This window comes from Pseudopipra pipra, chromosome 1, assembly GCF_036250125.1.
Source record: "Pseudopipra pipra isolate bDixPip1 chromosome 1, bDixPip1.hap1, whole genome shotgun sequence".
Classification (NCBI taxonomy): Eukaryota; Metazoa; Chordata; class Aves; order Passeriformes; family Pipridae; genus Pseudopipra; species Pseudopipra pipra.
Genome location: NC_087549.1, coordinates 71,815,169 through 71,836,938, shown reverse-complemented (window position 1 = coordinate 71,836,938; position 21,770 = coordinate 71,815,169). Strand labels below are relative to the sequence as shown.

Sequence of the window (21,770 nt, the reverse complement as noted above, 5' to 3'; positions counted from 1 at the left end):
CACCACAAATGATCAGAGGAGAATGAGAAGAGACTACTGATGGGAGATTAGAAGTGCAAGAAATCAGGTATGTCCACAAACCTGAGTGGCTCTGACTTGCATATTCGTTTTCATGAAGGCTTTGATTATTTTTCTCTGTATCTAGCTGACAAAGCATTGGTAGGTTAACTGAGCAGTCGTTTTGTACTAGTACTGCACGAATATCTGCTCTGCTGCTTCTTCGCTTGTGTTTGAACTCCATTGTCCTTTGTGACTCTTTTGTTCTCCTATGCTATGTGTAGTTTTAAATCAAACTCCAGACCCCCAAACTCCCTAGAGTATAGTCCCCACTGTTGCTGTAATACAAACAGAAACTGGTAAACCATTTCGATTTGTTCTTGTGTTCGCTATACAATGGTGTTTCCAAACACACACTGCTCTTCTCCTCCAAATCAGTCTTACAATCGATACTGTCCTACTTTCAATTAAAGTATCACAACAGATATATCTATATGGTGCTTAGAATCTCACAAAAGAAAACCTGTAACTTTAAATACAAGAGCTGACCAAAATGACTGAATTCCTGAGGCAACAGAAACGATACTGGTGATTTTATTCAGCACGTGTCCAATACGATTTTCCATTCGGAATCCACATTTTTTAATACTTTTCTATACCATTCTTAACATTACCTTCAGCTTTTATGGAGTCCCTTAGAAAGTTGGTTTTTTTCAATTTGTTTACCAGAAAACTTAAATTTTAATGATTAAATAATAGGACATTTATATACATCAGTGGGTTTTCTCAGATACTGGGCTCTAAGTACATACAATGTCTATTGAGTGAAAATAAAAAAGAAAAATTCCAGTCATGCAAATCATCTTACAAACCATGTTCCGTTTGACTTGAAAATTTTTACTGTTACTGGCATATCATTTCAAAATTAAACAGATAAAATTTTAAGGTTGCTTTGTCCATTTCCATTTGTTTGTTTTGCTGTTTTGAAGAACTGACAGGCCACATGCTACTGCAGAAGGTACTGGCAGGGTAATAATTGTTCTGCTACCACCAACCAACCCCTTCGAGCCCTGGTGCGGATGTGTTTTAAAAAACCACCTAACCTTCAGCTAACTGCACTGGTTTATTTCTGAACAGCACATCACAATATCAGCACAGAGAGCACATTGTAACCGGTTGGGTGATTCCACTTAATAATTTTTCAACACTAGGACCTTTCAGCATTTTAATTCTGGTTTCATTTTATGAATTAAAGGTCATATATAGAGCACAAATGAGGTCTAAATTTAGTCACAGCAGACCACAGTTCCACATAAAGACAAATCTTCAAGTTATGTTGACCTGCTAGGAGACAAAGATAAACAGCACAGCAAACATGTACCTGCAATGCACTGCTTCCCTATTAAATATTAACTGTTTCATTTACATTTAAATGAACTGAGCAGTAATGGATAGACTTTCCAGTACTGCCGTTTGGTGCTGCTGTCATGGAAAGAAGCTGAAGACAATGTGGGCTGTATGGGGGCAAATGACGCAATTTCAGCATCCGCTCAAGTGACTTCAATGATGACCATTCTCCAGTCTTGAAACATAATCCTACACAGCAATTTTTTTTTTCTCTCCCTCTGTAAACACATCTGTTCATAAATAACTTAGATGTCTCCTTGACATTCATGGTATGTAACTGAAGCTGAAGTAGAAAAGGATGGGCGGTGTACAGCACTGAGGAGATGTCACAGTACTTTTTTTCAGCATTTTTGTCAAGTGCAGGTTGCTAACATCAGCCATCAGAGACGGGCGGGGTGACCCACCCATATTTTTCATGGGTCTTCACCAAACTCTTAAATGTTGCTTCAGCTTCCTTTCGACTGAATGACTTTTTTGATTTGCCAGCTTTTCTGCAGATACGGCCCTGCGCCAAACAAAAAAGAAAACCTTCATTAAAGACGTGAACACGCATCTGGAAACCACAGCTCAACTTTTCAATGCATCAGGCCAAGAGGCATTCACTTACGGGTACCAGAAAGCAGAGTTCCCAAACGCGAGCAGACAAATGCATTATTAGAGATGATTAAAAAGTATATTCAGTGAAGGGGAAAATTAAAAAAAAAAAAAAGAAGAAAAGACAGCTGCTGGACTACTTCTTCCCGGCGAGCCCCTGTGCTGGCGTGCTGCCCTCCATGCAGCAACCGGCAGCGGCTGCTGTGGCTGTGCCAGGGGCTCGCCTCCCTCTCTGCTGCACTGGGACCTCTGCCATTAAGTATTTGGCATGAGGACCCCCATGCCCACCCTGCAGGGCCGGGGGGAACTTCCGTGCAGGCAGGGACTGCGAGGCACACACCGCTACTCCACAGAACTGGTGCCTTGACATAGCTGCGTCTCAGGGCTGCCCGTATTCACCCCTCGCTGCCAACGCACAGTTGTCACTAAAAATTACATCCATCCTACGAAACACACTCCATTCTTCTTCCTCCAATCTGACCCGTGAGAAATGAACAGCAGAAGTGCCTTAAACCAACTTGCTTCCAACTTACATCAAAAATTCTGATTCGTTTGTTACCCCTTCATGACAAGTTTGATAATAAATGAAAATATATCCATTTACATACACTGCATTTTTATTATTCTGCAATTAGATATTACTTCTAAATGCACAGCAGTATAAAATTTCAAATCCTTGTTTGGCAATAGAGACTTTTACTGAGTTATTAACAGCTTACCTTATTTTTCATATTGGTCTATGTCAATTACCAACTGAGATACAAGAAAGAATTATATTTGCAGATTAATACCACTCAACAAAAGTAAATATCTTAAAATAAATAAAATTAAATAAATACCTTGAAAGTATTTATGCCTATTGGATTTATCACAAAATAGAAGTTTATTAAACTCACTGGTCTAATAATTTTAGTAATTGTTTGACAGACTGCACCAAAAGCCTTTTCAATAATGAATGGTATTTGATGAGCAGATATCACATTGCAGTGTTATAATTATTAAGAACCAAGTTAGCATGTTGTCATTTTTTTCCGTTCTATAGCTCAAAATGATGCATTAGGGGGGCATCTTTTGCCTCTCTGATTTTACTGTCAAATCGGAATTTAAACCAAAAATTCTTCATTTGCAATTGCATGCAACAAATACTGAGAAAATAATCAGGTATATGGAGGGAAAAAAAGGGGGAAAATTGGAAAAAAGAAAACAAAATCCATCTTTGGAGCATCAAAGTTATTTTTACAGACTAAAATGAGTAAGATAAGTCTGCATTGTGGACAAACTCTTTCTTTCTAGAAAGCTGTCACAATATTACAGAGGCTCTTTTGTGTTCAGTGCCGCTTCTATTATAACAAAACTATGGATACGTGAGAGAAAAAAGGCTGTTTCCTGCTCCTGTTTTAACAAATCATTTTTCAGTGCAGTTTGAGTTCTCCTTTAGAGCCTACCTTAACCAAAGATTAGGAACAGCCTCTAATTCCCACCTCAATTGATTCACAGTCAACTTATACCCACCCAGTTTTCTCAAAAATAGCTATTTTACCTGTCAATGCTTTTTCTCACCTTTCTCTCTATTTCCCATTTACAGACTAGAAATGTATTTTCTCTTTGATAGACTAAACAGCGAGACACTTTCTCCATCCCATACTCATTTGGCAATTAATATGTCCCAAATAAGGAAGATCTGAATGGTTCTCAATAACCCCAACCATAAAGTTTCTTAGAAAATGCTCATTTTTAGTTGTGACAAATGGAATAATTAAATAAGACTGAGTAACGTATTTTTTAAATCTTACTGAATAATTATCATACATAATTATATAATGTATAATTATCAATCATAATTATCCTGCAGAAGTATTTTTGTTGTTACAAAACACATTTTGTATTTTCTTCCCAATCTGAGGTTTTGTTGGAAGCACACTTAGAAAAACATAGGAAAAGATAAAGTGCAACAGAAGACTAAATCAGCACAGGAAATGCTGTCCTCAAAATCTCAACAAAGAAATACTTTTGAAAGTAAATATAAACTTACTCTACTAAATTTCTGGATCAGATCCATTTGCCATCTCCTATGTTTTACACATTATTAATCATTTAAAGTTCTGATGCCTTTCTGAATTATGTGCATAGCACCTAGGACAGTATGATCTACATATTCCCCAGATTTAACAAAGTATTAATATTAAGCTGTACCTAGAAAAGGGATCTTTGCATTGTGAACAGCTATTGCTCTTGTTTGGTGTCAGCTACGTACAGCTTTCAAAGAAGGACAGTAAGAATTCTCTGGTGTTGCAATAATGTGGGGAATATCATTACATTATCTAAAATGTTACTGGAGCCATGGCAGATGAAATGGGCATTGTTTCATGAGTTTATTCTGATACTTTTTTGTTGTTGATGCAACGGATCATTAAACCCGCTTCCATTCTGGTACCATATGCAGGTTGTATGTAAACTGCACCATCAAAGACCAGCTAATTCTACCCTGCTGTAATCCATGTATTTCTATGTTTATACAGAAACTATGGGTGGCATGGTCAGCACTGTCTCTTATTAACCAATATCCTACCAGCTGTTTATAATTTGGATAATATTTAACCTCCTGGACTGAAAGTTTCCCTATTTGGTGCCTCAAGTAAACCTGGGGTAAAAAGAAAGAAGTGTGGAATTTCAGCTGACAGAATTCAGATGCTGTTGAGTCTATACTTGGGTGGTATCTACTCTCTTACTGAATTTTAGCTTTTCGCCATTCCTACAAAACTCTTTAAGTAAAAAAATGTCATTTTGGATGCAATTATAAAAGAAAGTGTCAAACCTTTTAACAGGCACTGTTACCAGCTCTGACTACAGTTTATTTTCAGACTGCTACTTAAATATGCAGTCATTTTAACTCAGGTCAGGAGCCTGCGAGCTGCTGCATTCTGCAAACACAATAACAATGGTAAATACAGTATGTAAATATAGTGCTGGCCACAGCTCTGTTGCACACAACTGCATTTTGACCAATGCCCAAACCTCATACGTCACTACTGTCGGGGTAAGGAATACAGATAATTTTCATGGCCAGTGTTTTGATGTGTCCAGCACCATATCAAGGAAAGATAGCAAAATGATATCAGAACAAGATCAAAACATTCCACAAGAGATTAAAAACAACAGAGAAAACCTAAGAAAGCCTTTCATAAAGATATCAATGTCGACTTCAGCTCTGAGAAGTCGCACCAGGAGCTTATTTAAATACTTGCAATACTTCAGGCACTCACAGAGTGCCTTTCATAAAGGAATAACTGAAAACCTAATTAAAGAGTTGGAGAGAACATTTCAGATTTTGCCATCTGCTGTGACTTCATGTACTTTTCAAGATATAATTTTAACAAGCTAGAAACATATGAAAGGTGAAAGCAATGCCACAGCATCCAACTGGTTTATGCAGCCGTGCTGAAATGCAGGGGGACGTGTGCTGCACTCAGCCTCCTCCCTCGCTCATGCTCTTGCTGCGCCCAGTCTGTGTGGCACAGTGAGCAATCGCATGCCACTCATCCAGGCTTTGCCCAAACTAATGAGCTTGAACAAACAGCTGATAAGGATCTAGTCTATAACCCTGATAATAGCGGGCAGAAAGACCTCCTGGAACACAGTCTGCTGTGGGCAGCCTTCTCAGGATCCTGATCATACCAAGAGACCAACCGCTCCCTCCTGCCATGTTCAGCAAAAGACCCAATGTGAATCTCACATATGATTTGTCCCTCTGTCCTGGTTTCAGCTGCAATACAGTTCATCTTCTTCCTAGCAGAAGTAGTGGTTTGGATTTAGTATGAGAATAACGTTGATAACATACTGATGTTTAGTTGATGTTTTAGTTGATGCTGAGTCAAGGGCTTTTCAGTGCCTTGTGCTCAACCAGTGAGCAGGTGCACAAGAAGCTGGGAGGGAGCGTGGCCAAGTAGGGGATGGGGTAAGCAAGTGGCTGTGTGGCACTTGGTTGCCTGCTGCGGTTAAACCACAACACATCTACATATATGGACCACTGTGGGCAAATCTGGGAGCTTTTCTACTTCTAAGTGATGCTGCAGTAGTCTCTACATTTTTGCACAATCATGAACACATCTCCCCTTCAGAACACTCTGTGGCACTGAAGCACATCCACAAAAATATTCAACTCAACATCCACTAGCTCTTTTAAGTGTATCAGTACCATTATCAGCAACATGCCATGTTGATTGTTCCCCAACACCGCCAGGTCACAAGGCAGTCCAAAGACAGAGTTAAGTCCTGTACAGAGATACCAAATATGAAACCTGAAACTCTCGAGCCCTGTAATCCCACTACGACCACGTATCTGCCCATGTCTGGCCTGTGTGTCATGAAAAACAGTCCTAACATTTCTACCTGTCTTTCCAGAGTATAGACAGCCTCAGGAGGATTTCTTTGGCAGTAACAAAGGGATTTTGCTCTCTTGTCAAATCAACGATAGTAGCTCCCAGACCAAAACCCAACAATTTTAGCACAGCACACAGCACCAGGTGTGCTTCCATGCGTGTCCTGTTGGGACTACCCGGAAGGACAGGACTATATAATGGAAGTCAGCCTTTCACAGGATAATACAATCACCAAAGTGCTGGCTGGAAGGAGCCTATGGTGGTCTCTAAGTCCACCTTAGACACTTGGATCTGAACTGCCAACACAGGTCAGCTGTGGCAGTGCACAGTCAGGTCCTGAACCCTTTCAGGTTGTGTTCAATCCTCTCCTCATGCCACTCCCTGTTATACTAGGTCCCAAATTTTCAGAGATTTATTGTACACAGCTATCAGCCCTTACAGGACTGATGTTATCACGGAAACCACATAAGCCCCTGTGCTACATGTCTCTCAGATGTCACAGCAACCCTTTAGGCAGATCCAGACCTTTTTTCTTGGACCAGTTAACAAAAAGCTGCATACATTTCAAGTGCACAGCTAAGAGACTCAGAAGCAGGCAAGCCTTCACGTTACTAGCACAGCTCTTAATGCAAACTCCTCAGCCCTGTGTACCTTTCATTAATCCTGGCAATGCAAATAACTCAAGGCTAGTCTCCCAAGGGCAAATCATACCTGCCTTCTGAACATGGGGCTAAACTTGGCCCATCATGTAAGCCAGCTTAAGGATGCATGGATACAGTCTCCATTTTCTGCCTCCATCTCTTAGCAGATCTCTACAGTAGGCTCTACTGACCTACCTCTAGGTAGAAGTCAAGAGACAGAAAACAAGCAAAGGTTGAGAGAAATACACAAAAGACTGCAGGAAGTCACTGTGCCACACACAGCATCTGTGGTGATCCCCCCAAGGACAGGAAAGAGATCCACAAAGACATGCCCATTTTCCAAGTCTGTTGTTCCAGGCTTCTCCATGGATGATGTAAAAACTGCGGATTTCTATGTACTGAAGCATGCTATGAATTTTGGGTACGTAACATGTTCCGTAACGTGCCAGTGACTAATGACTTTGGGCCCCAACTGTTCAAAGCCACATACTATGCAAACATACTCAAATCTTTTCTGATAAGTAACAGAGGAACCCAGTGCTTAAGCAGTCTTATCCTAGAATATTTAAACAAGTTTACAGAGAAAAATATTTCCACTGGCTTGAGAGAAGCATTCAAACATAGAGCGATGCTAAAGTGAGCTACTGTCATGCTCTCAGTGCAATGATTGCAATGTGTCACAACATCACTGTTAGAGTGCAATACACACAGTCTCTCCCCCCAATTACATGGTTTATAATTTTTTTCCTTCACGTACTGATGTGGCACAGTTAATCCTGTCTCAAAAACTGCATACAATTTATATTGCACTATATATAATTATTAGCTATAGCTAAAACAAAGCAGTATAGAAACTGATACAGACAAATACCGTTACTGTCACAGCATAAGCGAATTAAAAATGGGATGTTTTACTTCAAATGTGTAATTTCTGAAGCAGTATTTCCATGCCTTTTTTGTTCTCCTTTTTAAGAATAATCCATAAAAAGAAGTGAAAACTTAGCGAGTTCCGGCTTTAAAGCATCCTATAAATTGCGCCTTCTGGGAGTATAACTGTTCTTTGTCCAGGAAAACGAAATCCAAGTTCCAGCTGAATAATCATTAATGCTCATTTGTCTGTGTGCAGCCTAGTGCCAACAGCTCTTAATCGATACAAATGCTTACAGCCCCAATCTGTGTTTGACAGTCACAGAGCACTGCGCTGCTCTTCTTCACCTTTCCCTAAGTCTCAGCACTGAGCTGGCAGCATGACTTCAGCACAGATAAGGGTTAAGAAACTCCCTTCCGGCATTTTATGGGTGGAACAAACTCTGCATTGGCAAAAGAACAAGAAATTATGGGTGGCTGGCTACATTCTTAGAAGGTGCCTCAAGCTGAAGGTGCCAGGGCTTACAACATGGTGGGCTTCTGTCAAAAGAGAGAGTCCCTGTCCCCTGCCACCAGATGGGCACCTGCTAATCTAGGTGACAGCAGGATGTTTTCTCTTTGAGTCTTTTGCTGAGCTCCCTGGACTAACTTTCTGTGGAATCATGTACCAGCAGAGTTCCTGAGAGCCAGTCCAGGTGAGAAGTCTGGGAACATGACAGCAACTCTTCACATAAGTCCACAAGTCTTCCACTCACGAACCTGAAGTTACCCAAGCCAAACACAGTCATGGTTATAAACCCAACCAAAGCAAAGCAAATCATCCTTTGTGACAAGCTGTAAAGGTAAAGGCACCACAGTCCAGACAACAATGTCTATCTCCACATTTCCCAAAGTTTTACAATGCTAAAACAAAAAAAGAACAAAACAGTAGTAAAAAGCAGGCTGCCTCTGGGAACATTTAATCAAGTTAAACTCAAATTTAGTAAGATCCGAGTCACAAGCTGACGTGCTTTTCCCTTGCTATTTATACAAATGTGTCAATCTATTGACTGCGGTATGTTTCATACTGATGCACATGGATATCTACTCAAAGAGCCCTCACTTTTAAGTGCTTTAAGTACATATCCTCAAATGACCTTTGGGAAGAGGGTTATCTGTATTTTACAGGTGGGAAAGAGGAATATAGTGAAGTTATATGACTTGCCCATGGCTGCACCTGAAGTCAGTGGCAAAATCTGGAAGCTTAACTTGGATCACCTTTTCTCAGACCAAATGCTCTAACTGTGAAATAACCTCCTCCCCCCAATACTTTTAGAATCCTAGATATATTTTAATTGAAATAATATTATCAAATTTACAGAAAATTTTATATTTATAGAAATTCATAGAAAATTTGTAAAACTAGTAACATCAATTTCCTCTGTTTTGCAATGCTTTAGGGTTTTTATATGGACATGTATTATGGAAACAAGTCCTACACTTCTTACTGCAGCTGAGGGTTTGTTACCATTTGTAACTCAAACCTAGAAACAGGAGAAATATGTAGTCATTCCACAGCTCATAAAGCCTGACTGTGACAAGCATCTGAGCTCCGAGCCATTTCATAATGCAGGCTTATGTCTTCCTTCCTCGGGTTTATTTTCATTCACCTTTGAATGCAGGTTTGGGGATGTAACTGACTTGTAAGTCTACCAAGGAGTCACTGCAGAAGTTCCAGGGGTTTTGGAGAGCCTGGGGATTAAATCACTGAGGATCAACGATTTTAACAACACACACAAAAATGTGAAGTACATAAAAAAAGACATATTCCAAGGACAGACTCCACAAATGCATGACGCAGGCATGTATCTGCCACACGAGGCTGAGGACAGGCATGCCTCATGTATCCTTCCCCAGTGTGACTTTTAACTGGAATGGGGCAAATCAGACTGGTACCTTGATCTTGTTTCAGAAGAGGAATCACCTGAACATCTGAAGTGTGGTGCCCACTTACCTGTTCTGTGCAGACTGATAGGGACTGCAAATTAATTTTCATCAAAGTACACCCACACTTCTCCCTAGCTTAGGCTTTTTCAATTCCCAGTGCAGTGCTGGTTTCACCAGCCAGCCAGGTTAGGTAACAGTGCCACATCCTTCCTGTGTAGCTTGTCCTGTGACTTCCAGGATCTACTCAGTTATTGCTGTTTGCAGACTGAGTTAAAGACCAACACCATGGAGTGCTCAGCACCCTCCAGAAATGACCAATGGAATACAACTCAGACCAGCCCCCATGCTTTCAAAAAACACAATGAAACCTGCTATTCCATTTACAAGTGCAACAACTGGATCCTGCGCACCTTGAATTTAAGGCACATTTTAAGCCATTTAGTCAGCATAACTACTGCAGTCTCTGAGGTTCTCCCTGTTTAACCACGGAGGAATTGCACCCAGCAATCCTTCCACCGCCCATCTCCCTTTGCACTGAACATCAGTGCTACCTTTTTTGACATTTACAGGAGAAAACTGGAAACTGTATGTGAAGGACTGAATATGTCAAGGAAAAGAAGAGCTCTTCACTGACTCTCACTACCCCAAAGGAGCTTAGATGGGAAAAAGAAACACAGCCAATATCGTGTTACTTAACCAACATCCCACTTTGTGAGAGCAGATGCCCACACGGGGACATGCCTCGGATCATGCCTAGCAATAAGACACTCCCAGGATATGAGAAGCTGAATTACTGTGGAGTTACAAATCTTCAATCTGGAAGTCTCCAGTCACGCATGGAAATCCCTGGGCATTGTGTAGATGCTAGGAAAGCTGCATATTTTCAAGGCTAGCCTGTATAAGGAAGAGTAAATCTTCCTCACAATAGAAAGTGGGTTACTTATGTTACTCCTCCAGGATATCACCCTTCAGGTTCAATACAGTATCTGACAAAACATCCCAATGCTACATGGTTCTCTCTGCCTGAACACTTCCACTGAAGAAAATGAGCACTTCTTTTATAACTCAGGGAAGAAGAACCTTGCTCTTTTGAGCAATTTTCTTACAATCCAAAGCTGCAATTCTTTCAAATTCTTATTTAGGAGATCAGCCAAGTATTGCCAGGAAGAAGTAGTTCTCCCTCCATAAAAGCATGTTTTAAAATAAGTAGGTTTTTTTTCAATTTAGGGATTTAATTTATTTGACGACTATTTTAACATTAAGGATGATAGTTGAAAGTATTTTAAAATTTTCATTTTTATGCTTCAAAGGAAGAAAATGGAGATTATGTCCCCCTTGCTTTTTAAAAGAATTAAAATAGCTTCTTATTTCAATGAGTTGGAATCTGTGTGTCTTCATTCCTCTCAGTAGCGTTTATTTGCATAATAATAGTGGATGGTCAGAACAGCAATATATCAGAGTACACATGAAGAATATTTTTTCAAGCCTGTTCATCAGGCCCAGCATTTAACATAGCAAATATATATGCTCCCACTTAAATTTCAGCTTGACAACCCTAGGTTTCTCAATTGAAATAAAAGAGACATCTAGAAGGCCAATAGATCTGTTTTTCCTCTGTAGCGAAACAATACTCTGTTACCTCTCTGGCCCAGCATTTATACCTTTTAATGGGGAACAAGCCCCTTAGCACAATCTTTGTCCCCTCTGTCATCTTGGTATACAAGTCAATGTGTTTTTCACCTATGGACCTAAAGCAACATTTCTTCCCTTGATGATAACCGTCATCATTTGCTCAGGCAACTAATCAAAAGCAAAAACCAAACCAGTTTTATTTTTTAAGGCCCTAATAGGATACAATGGCTCCAAATAATTCAGAAAGCACTGTGTTCTCTGTACCTTTCTGCAGCTTTTGAGATTAGCTGATTTATTCATGGCTACAGTCCTCAGACCCAGCATCTGGAGTATGAAAACCCATGGATTTGCAATTAATTTCTGCTATACATATTTGAAAGACCTAGAGTCTGCTGACCTCCTGGACACTGTGCAAGTCCCATCTGCAATCTGTTCGCTCACACTTTTGTTTGAAAAGGATGAAGAGGGAGTAATTTAGACTATGATTAACAGCTACCTTCTGTAGCTGATTTTCATAAAATAAGCCCATTTCTCCTGTTTCAATCTTGTAGAAGTCAGCTGGGATATTCGTATCTTTAAAATTAAAAGATAAATCCATTCAATAGTAATAAAAGGCATATACCATTTGAGGCAAATGAACACGATTCCACTGTGGTAGTTCTAATGCTACAATGTGAGGGATCAAAGTACTCGATACCAGCAACTTTTATTTGAATTCAGGAACTTTTCCGATACAGAATTAAAGCTTAACTACAAACTATCTTTTGATTTTTATTTAAATCATTATACAGAAGCCCACAATAGCAAAAATACTCAGAACTAGGGGTTCCTTGTTCCTCTTTTAGTATGGCCTAGCAAAATTTTTATGGTACTTCTATTCCCTGGAAGAATCCTGGTAAAATTTTTATGCTCCTTCTATTCACTGGAAGAATAAGAGAGTACTTCCCTCAAAATGAAGACCTTTTTCCATGACATAATCTGCAGAGTCACCAGTTACCTGACAGCTACTTTTGGCTGGCAGTTCTGTCTCCAGCCTCCACAGAGAGAACAAGGGACTCGTAAAAAAAGGAGAAGGCACTGGTCAGCACTACTGCAAGCTTAAGTCAAAAGTCCCCAAGGCATCAGGTGCAGCTCTGTTTGTTGCTCTCGAAAAAAGAAAAAAATTCCTGATGCATTATTTGGACACTGGCATACATAGCTTTGTCCTCTTTTAAACTTCCACCAAACCAGCATCAAATCGTTCTTCTCCAGTGAGAAACAATATGTCTACTAGAAGACACAAAATCTTCTCCCACTTCTGAACAGTCTGCTCCTTTTCCTTTGGGACCACATCATCCACCATGTTTTCAAAGGAGACAGACAGCTCCTCCCTGAAACATGGGCACTGGTCTCAGCCATGTGTGTTGTCACTCAAGGAGAGCCTTGATGAACTTCCTGCTGTTTCAGTCCTCTCCCGTGACCCACGCTGTTCCCCCTTCCTTCCTTCAATTATCGATTTTGTTGTAACAATTACACCATTATGAGGAAGTGGAGACCAATGGGCTAATTTTTAAACCTCTCTCTTAAATTATCAATAAACCATTTTAAAGGGCTAAAAAAGGAATAACACTCAATGGGCCACTTCCACGGCCCGGATGACAGACAGACAAGATATGGAAAGCTCTGCCTAGACAGGCATGTTGAACAGTTGCCCTCAGGACAACAAACAACTGGTATTTAAATTACTTCATTAGCATCACCCCACCTCCTTGGCTGGCACCCTGGCTCCGAAGCAGCAGCTTGAAGCGACTGCATCACTGGTTCAGCAGGGCCAAGCTTTTGCCTGTGATGACAGGAGCCAGCGAGCAGCTGACTGTTCAGGAAGCAAGTACAAAGTCACCCCTTTAAAAGCAAGGCTACAGTTGAGTTAAGGACAACACCAAGTTTTTTAAAATAAGATTCTGGATCCCAGACAGATAAACAGTCTTCGGCCTTTGATGTACTGAGAATTCCCCTCAAGATACTGACTAGAGCTGTGTGAATAATTGATTTTCTCAGCTGAATAGCTGAAGCAACCAACCAAACAAACCCCAACTTGTTTGTTAATTAACATTTTTTTCCTTGAAAACTGGGAAAAAGAAAAGTTAAATTTCGGATGGTTTAATTGTTATATTGAAAGAAAAATAATCTCTCATTTTAAACATTTCTCTTTATGGAAAAAAAAATCTAAAAATGCAATACTAGATTCATGATAGGAAGCAAGGGTGTGCATCCCATAAGGTAGGACATCTCTTAAGCAAGGTCACCTGAGGCATATGGTTCCTTCTTGGTTAAATCTAGAGAAAGAGATGCTCTGCTTTAAATCCAGTCCCTGGGAGACATGCTCAGGTTTGGGAACCTGGACTCATGTTTCCCCACATATGAGGGCAATGCTGAAAAGTATTGAAAAAGTGCTAACTTAACTTCTCTATTGCATGCTTATGTCTCCTTACAGACACAACTTCTGAGTGACATCCCATGAGATGGCAGAACAACTTATCTCAATTTCTCTTTTACTCTGGTAAAAGTTCTGTGAAATCCATTAAAAACATCTGCATTTGTCAAGAATCTTGACTGTCTGAAAATGTATTTTCAATGCTAGTTTTATCTGCTTTTTGATCATTTTGTCAAGAAGCAGAAGGTCATACATGTTCATAGTTACTATTAGCTCTAATAACAGACCAAGAAGTGCTGTGTTTCTCTCTGAAGAATCAGCAGAGAACTGCAGTGTTACAATTAGTTCAGCAAAATGGGACTGATGAGAAACATTGCATGAAATCAATCACCTTAGTTTTATCACTTGAATCACCAGAAGGAGGAAGGTGTGCTGGTGAGACATTCAACCCTGCTCACGCTGGTGCCTATGCCAGCGAGGCGCACTTTTGGATGCGTCACAGGCTGGAGTATTCACAGTGATTTCATGCTAAATCATGGTGCTGCGAACCGGTGACATTTCTCTGGAAGGTCCCATTGACCCACCAGCGGTGGCAGTGCCTCATCTCCCACTCAGCCTCAGGCCACTGCCATTTCTGAGGTGGTGGAGAGTGGACCTCACCCTTCCAACCTTGCTGATTAACAGTGAGCATCTTGAATATTTTATGCTATTCCAGAGTGCAGGCTGCTTACAAAAATTACAGAATTTGGCTGGTGACAGCCATCGCTATTTGTTCAGGACAGCTCCTTGCAGGCACCAGGACTGCCCACGGCATGGCAGGAGTCACCCAAACCTGGCCCTGCAGTGCTGGGGAATGCACACCCTGGCCCCCGACACTCCATCAGCTCCATTCTCATTTTCAAAAACTAAATGGTCAAAAGTAGATCACCTGTAAAATGAAACGAGGATAGGGGAGCACCAGTCGTATTTTGAGCCCTATTATGCAATGGAGTGGGGATTACATAACGAGGGGAGTGCAATTACAGAAACGTGGCTCCCATGACACAGAGCCCGGCTATGGTGACAGGCCAGCAACCCATCACAGGCGACACCTCTCTAACCCAGAAAATAAATTTATTGACAGTATTGCCTAATAACCTTTGCAATTGGAATGAACAATACGAAAGGTTGAAACATGCATGTTATATCTATTTAACTACTAATTTACTTTGAGCAATTTATTTCTGACTTTTTTTTCCCACACACATTTTCTTTTCATTATAATTGACTTTGTAAACTTCTGGCAGAATGTTATTGGAACCCTTGCTTTTTAAATGTGTTCATTAATGATGCACACATAAACAGCTTCTGTTATCAAAAACTGTTACTACTTTCTGAAAATCTCTTAAGTGGTTTAGGGAAGAAAATTGTCAGATTATATAGCTGAGAATTTATTACTAATAAAACAATTCAGTGCTTATCTTCACTGAGCCATTTTATGATCCCAGTGAATCTTAATTTAACCCCTTTAGCATTCAACACTGCAGAAAGGGGTGAATTGTTCAAAAAACTGAGAGAATTTAGCACTGTCCTTCTAAATTAGTGTTAAAAATAACAAGAACTATGGCCTCTCTAAAAAGAGATGGGTTAACAGTAAGGTGCAGTAAGAGTAGCTACAGAACTTCAACATACACCAAGCTCAGTGTTAATCAAAATTCTTTTTTTTTTTTTTCCAGTAGATGTTTTTATATCCCAAGGTGACCTAGGAAACTTGACCTCTTCAAATGAAGTGCAGAGAAAAATACTATCTGATTAAAAAAAGGAGCAGTAGGCCCAAATCAAATAGAAAAAAGGAGGAAAAGCCACTTACAAAAGAGCCTGTTGAAAAATCAAAATTAATTTTCAGTCTTAAGAAAAACCAAGCCTTTAATTCTGCTCATGCAAACAGTTCCATAGAAAGAAACAGTAGTAATCTCACTTTTAAGCAAATGAAACATACGTTATTATTTACTCTTTTTCCACCTACTTGCAAAGATACAAATTTAATAAGTTACTTAGTATCATTTACTGAGAGACACGGAGCTGTGCATGTCCCCTGAATTCAAGGGCACTCACAAACAGGAAAACCATTCTGTCACAGATACGTGTACATTGCCCAGTACAATAACCATAAAGAAGGACTGCCTACGAGCTTCACCAGCAATGTTTACCCATTTATTAAAAACGGCTTATGGAATACTTCTCTTCTAAAGATATTCTGCAGGAGAGAAAGAAGAAAAAAAAAGCACATAAAACGCATCGATTCAGCTCAGACGAGATCCTCTGCCGAGGGGACCCGATCACCTCCTTTGAAGAGGAGAGATGGCAGGAATCGTCAAGCTGCTGCAGCTGCAGTACATACCCGAAATTACTTGCTCCTTTCAGGCCGGACGATTTGAAACCGGCACAACTTTTTCCAGCAGTTCAGGCAGAGATTCCTGGTGTGACCCCGCGACACAGCTCAGCCCGGTGTGCCAAGCCCCAAAGCCGGGTCGCCCTTTCTTTCCCTAGGGATGCTATGCGGGACAGCACAGACAAAGACCTGGGGGCAGCAGCTCCAGCTCCGCCAGCGGCAGCACTGCACGCAATAGACCAGCGAGTATGGCCGACTAGTTAGTGGAGGGCAGGAGACGGGAAGCTCCAATCCCAAACCCCACTGGAGCCCGGAGAGCCCCTTCTGCTTTGGGGCGAAGGAGGTGCCCCCCTCGAGGGCATGATATCCTGGTGTGCCACAGGCGGCAGAGCAAAGCAGAGGAACAAAAGCCGGGCGAGAGGACGCGATGGATGCATGTGCTCCTCGCCCCTCCAAGCTGCCCCGCACCTCTGCTGCACCTGCCCGAGAAAGGACCCCGGAGCCGAACACGTGTGTCCCTGCCTCACCGGTGACACCAGGTCCTCAGGGAGACCTGTCACCCGGGCCTGGCCAAGGTCAGCCGCGGGCTGGCCGCCTTTGGGGTTCCCACCCGAACACCCGCACGGACCCGCTTCCCGAGCGAGGGTTGCATATGCTCCTCCCCGAGCAGGGAGCCCTACCTGCCCCTTGACCAGGCTGGCGGCGAACTGCCTCATGACGGCCTCCACGGTGTAGGCGCTGGACCAGCCGCGGGGGGTGAGCAGCTCCATGCAGATGGCCCCGCCGTCCAGGACGTAGCCGTTCTCTAGGCGGGGGCTGAGCACCCTCATGAAGGGCGGCGAGAAGGGGAAGTTGTCGGGGAAGGTGAGGTTGAGCAGGATGTACTCCGTGTTGGTCTCCTTCATGTCCTGCCACAGCACCGAGTCCTTGTCCACCTGGTGCAGCTTCACGTTCCAGTCGAAGAGGCTCTCGTCCACCAGCTCCACCGAGATGAAGCGGTCGCTGAGCCGCGCGATGTCCTGCAGCTCCTTCATCAGCCGCCGGGTCCGCACCTGCGTGCAGTGCTGCTGCCGGCCCGCGGGCACCAGCGCCGCCGGCCCCGACCCGCACCCGGGGCCGGAGCCGGGACCGGGCCGCTGTGCCGCCTCCTTGCCGGCGCCGGGCTCCCTGACCACCTCCCGCGCCTTCTCCCGGCCGACTCCCGAGCGCGCCGGCTGCGGGGGCTGCTTGGCCGGCTCCGGCGCCTTCTTGTTCTTGTGGCCCCCGGGGCTGCCCTCGCTGCTGCTGCTGCTGCAGCCGCCCCCGGGGGGGCCCTGCGGCTGCGGCTTGTTGCTGCTGTTTTTCTGGTTGCCCCTGCCGCGGAGCGAGGAGCCCTGCTGGCTGCTGCTGCTGCGGTGGTGGTGGTGGTGCTTGGGGTCCTCCGTGTCCCGGCTGTGGAGCCGGATCAGCCCGATTTTCCGCAGCAGAGTGGCCATGTTGTGCGCGGCTCTGCGCTCCCTCCCGCCTCTCTGCACCGGTGGGGCTCTAGTGCGGTTATGATCAATTTAAAGCCCGGCTCGGCGGGTTTGCTGCTGGCGGGCGGCAAAACCCCTCTCCGCCGGTCCGGGTGGCGGAGAGGCGGCGGTGCCGCCGCGGTGCCGGAGGATGTGCGGCCGCCCCTCAAACGCCTCCCCTGGCTAGGGCTGCGGCGGGCAGCATTGCCGCAGCGGGGCTGCTCCCGCGGACATCACGGCCGCGCCGCCGTGGCCATGATCTCGTGAAAAGGAAGGAGGATCGGGGGAGGGGGGAGAGGAAAAAAAAAAGGTAGGAAGGAAAAAAAAAAAATCCCCCAGCCGCCCGCACGGGAGAGCCCGCTCCCTCCCCCCGCACAGCGGCGGCGAAGCCGCCTGCGCTGCAGATGGCTTCCCCGGCACCTTCGGATCGCGCCCGGCCGAGCCAATCCCCGGCGGCTCCCGGCGGGCCGGGCCCCGCGCCGCGCCGGGCGCCTCCCCCCGGGGCGGGCGGCGGGGGGATTGGGAGCCCGCCCGCGCAGCCCCTGCTGTGCCCGCGCTGGCCCGCAGCGCGCCCGGCCCTTTGTTCGGGGAGCGGGGCCGCTCGCCCGGGCAGCGCCGCCGCAGCCTCGCCGCGCCGCCTGCGCGCCTGGCGGCACCGCCGCTGCGGGGCTCGGCGGGGCGGCGGCCGGCGGGCAGCGCGGGCAGAGTCCCGCTCCGCCCCGCGCTGCGGCAGCGGCCCCGCCGGCCGGGCGGGCCGGGGGCGGCGACGGCGGGGAGGGGCGCCGGGGGAGACCCGCGGGTGCGTGGGCAGGTGTTGCACACGTATGTATCGTATGTGTGTTTGTGTGTGTGCGTGGCGTCCCTAGCAAGCCCGGGAAATGATACCTTGGCAGCTCAGTGCACGTGTGTGCACATGGACAGAGCCCGCACGTAATGCAGAGACATAACAGCTCTCTGTGGTCATGTGGCATTTAAGTGCATCAGCGTATGTGTATTCACACCTACACACCTAAACAGATCTAATCACATATGTAAAGCATCTGCCCATAAAAATGGGAACTTATCTATAAAAGGGAACTTACAGAAAAGATGGGGCAAGACTGTTTATGAGAGAGTGTAGTGACAGGACAAGGGGGTATATGTTCAAATAGAAAGAGAGAGTAGGCTTAGATCAGGTATTAGGAAAAAACCCTTTACTATAGAGGTGTTGAGGCACTGGAACAGGTTACCCAGGGAAGTTGTGGATGCCCCATCCCTGGAAGTGTTCAAGACTGGGTTGGCTCTGAGCAACCTGTTCTAGTTGAAGATGTCCCTGCCCATACCAAGGGGCTTGGAACTAGGTGATCTTCAAGATTCCCTTCCAACCCAAACCATTCTATAATTCAATGATGATTCCATGAAAAATCTATATATAAACACAGTTGGAAAATAGTTGTAAGTACATAACATGCATGTATATATGTGTGTGCGTGCACATTTTGGTATTTGTTGTGTTGGGAATGATGTGACAATCTGGGTTTCTTCAGCACAGCAGGTATATATATCCCATCCCTCTCACACCTGCTCACCTCCAGGCCAGGTAGGTCTGTCTTTGTGGGACTCTGTGCAGCACAGGAAGGAACAGCTGATTCCCAAAATCTCTGTCCCCACCACCTTCTTTACCGTCAGAGACTTGAAGAGAAAAAAAAAAGTACAATAAATGCTTTGAATTGGGGAATAGTGAAGGCAGGGCCCAAAATGGGATTACGTCCGTTGCGTGGAGAATGTAAAGCAATAGGCAATGTGTACATATAGCAGCATTATATTCTATAACACCTTTCCTATTGGGGGATCTGGAGGTGGAGGCCCCATTGCTCCCACAAGACTCCATAGAGCAAAGTCAGAAGACACTGGCAGAGTTGACCCACGCACTTCGTTAACCTGCTTTGAAAGAGCTGTGACCTGTCAGTAATGGCCCTGGGAGGCCCAGGTGCCACAACGCTGTCCTTGTTTCCTCTTGCTCTCCATGCTCTTGACCTTCCTGGTCCAACTGCCTGTCAGTGAGATAACTGGGGTTGCTTTGATCCTTCCCCGAGTGCAGATACCTGGGTCTGTTGCAGGAAGTGTTTGCTAAATTCCCTATCCTGAGAAGATCTGCATGTGAAATACTGTTGACAGAGTGTTTTGCGGAAAGTCAGATGTCCTGGGGAATCTGAAGTGGGTGTGGGCTGAAGTGTCAGGGAGTGTTCTGTCCATCCCACGTTCACCTCCTACCTCCTACTTTTGCCTGAGCAGTTGAGGAACCTGCAGTTTACAGGATATTGGAAAGTGTGTCCAAGCCTTCCCCTAGCAGCCTTCTGGGGTGCCAGACACACTGAACTATTCCCCTGAACTACTGATGGCACATCCATGGAGCTGGGAAATTTCTGGAGTGCAGACAAACTGCACCCAGACATTTCATGGTGTGTAACACTTCCAGGAGACAAATAATCTGTGCTTCACTGGGCAAATGACTCCAGCAAGACTTGCAGGGAGAGAGGCTGAGGCACACAAGGAAATTTCTCATTAGCAGATGAAGCAGGGCACAGAGAAACGTGATGACTGGGAGGCTGCTTCTGCCCTGGTGCAAAAGCTGGAAGTCACAGAAACTTCACCTGCAGCTTCAGTCCCCATGGACTGCCCAGGGGAAGAAGGCATTTAATGGTCATCTCTGGATGAATACCTAGCATAAGGCAGGGTGGTGGGGCACGTATGCTGAACTGAACCAGAATGCCAGCTAGCAACTTGAGCCTTTGTGTTGCCTACATTAATGTTTTAAACTGAAAGGTCTCTGCATGGCGCTCCTGTGGCAGGTGGCAGCAGGAGCTGTGATCGTTAATTTAACATTATGGAAGTTATTTACCTGTCTCATATAACTGAGTATCTACCCAGTGGTGAAGCCATAAAAAAAGAGCAAGGTCTCTGCCAAGGGAGACCAGAGCCAAGCAGCCCCTCTGTGGCCTTGTGCCATTGCTCTGTGAAATGGTACAAGATTAATGATGGAACTGATGAGAAAGCTGTTTCAGTGACGTGGAAGGTGTGATAAGTGTGTCTGACCAAACAGTGTTCTGCTGTGTTCTGACAGGGACTGCTCTAGTGGTGTTGGAAGCAGTGAAATCTGGCACAATCTGTGTCCATACTGTGTGCAGGGTTAAAAAGCTGAAGTGATGGAGTTAACTCTTCTTTTTCATACCCGGGCTTCCTCAGCTCTCCTGTCCTTGCCTTGGAGCAGGACTGGTTGACCCACTTACAGTGCATTAAGACATTCTAGAGTGATGCAATGACTTTCAAATCAGGAAGGCATCTGAGTATGAAAAACAGACTGACCTCTTGCAAATATTTTTCCTACATTTTCATCTGGAGAGTCGCTTTCAGGCTCAGCCACTTATTAGTGACACAGAACAGCATTCAAAGCTCAAGTCCAGCAGCAGCCCTCAGCTCCACATGGAGCAGGATGCAGCTGATGAAGAGTATCTCATACTCTTTTTGTGGTAGAGAAGCATCTGCCACTAGCTGGAGATTCAGAACTCTGAACTCCCATTGCAGTACCAATTTGGTATTGTTTGGGCCTGCCAGGAAGGTGGGGGTTTTTTCTAGAAGGATAATACTGGCCAGTGATTTTCTTGTTTTTACTGAGTTTGCAAAAAAGGAGTTACCTGGGGCTCAGCAAAAAGTTCATATGTGTATTGTTTACTTCCACTTAAATGCAGCAGAATTTTAGGGTCTGAGTGGGTAGAAACTATTACTTAAATTGAACAAGTGCGAAGAAGCATTTCTAGCATGATTAGGGTAACAAAAGTCATATCTTCATAGGAGAATTAGAAGATCTTGTCTTGTTTAGTATAGCCCAGCAAAGACTGAGCAAGGCTGTGATAAGACTTTATAAATATATTTGAGAAGTAAATGTCAGAGAGGAATATTGACTTCATCACATGATCAAATGGCAGTACAGTGAGTAATTCTGAATACATCTGCACTGGAAATCTAAAGGTTTCCAGTTATATGATGAATGAAGACCTCAAATACTCTCCC

The 21,770-nt window shown here is 44.2% G+C and overlaps 1 protein-coding gene across 1 annotated transcript; it reads right to left on the bottom strand.

Annotated features, from left to right (window-relative positions):
• Positions 1–575: 575 nt before the first annotated feature.
• On the bottom strand, positions 576–18,398 carry UBE2QL1 (ubiquitin conjugating enzyme E2 QL1). The gene is made up of 2 exons (XM_064661033.1): positions 16,908–18,398; positions 576–1,909 (listed from the first exon to the last, which is right to left on the bottom strand). The coding sequence occupies exons 1-2, from the start codon at positions 17,700–17,702 to the stop codon at positions 1,778–1,780; spliced, it is 927 nt and encodes a 308-aa protein (XP_064517103.1). The 5' UTR covers positions 17,703–18,398; the 3' UTR covers positions 576–1,777.
• Positions 18,399–21,770: the final 3,372 nt, after the last annotated feature.

Bases quoted from the DNA above. Each gene is read 5' to 3' on its own strand.
- UBE2QL1 (XM_064661033.1), bottom strand. From the start codon at position 17,702: ATGGCCACTCTGCTGCGGAAAATCGGGCTGATCCGGCTCCACAGCCGG. The intron at 1,910-16,907 runs GTAGGGCTCCCT...TGTTTGGCGCAG, and splicing joins CCAGCCTGGTCAAGGGGCAG to GGCCGTATCTGCAGAAAAGC.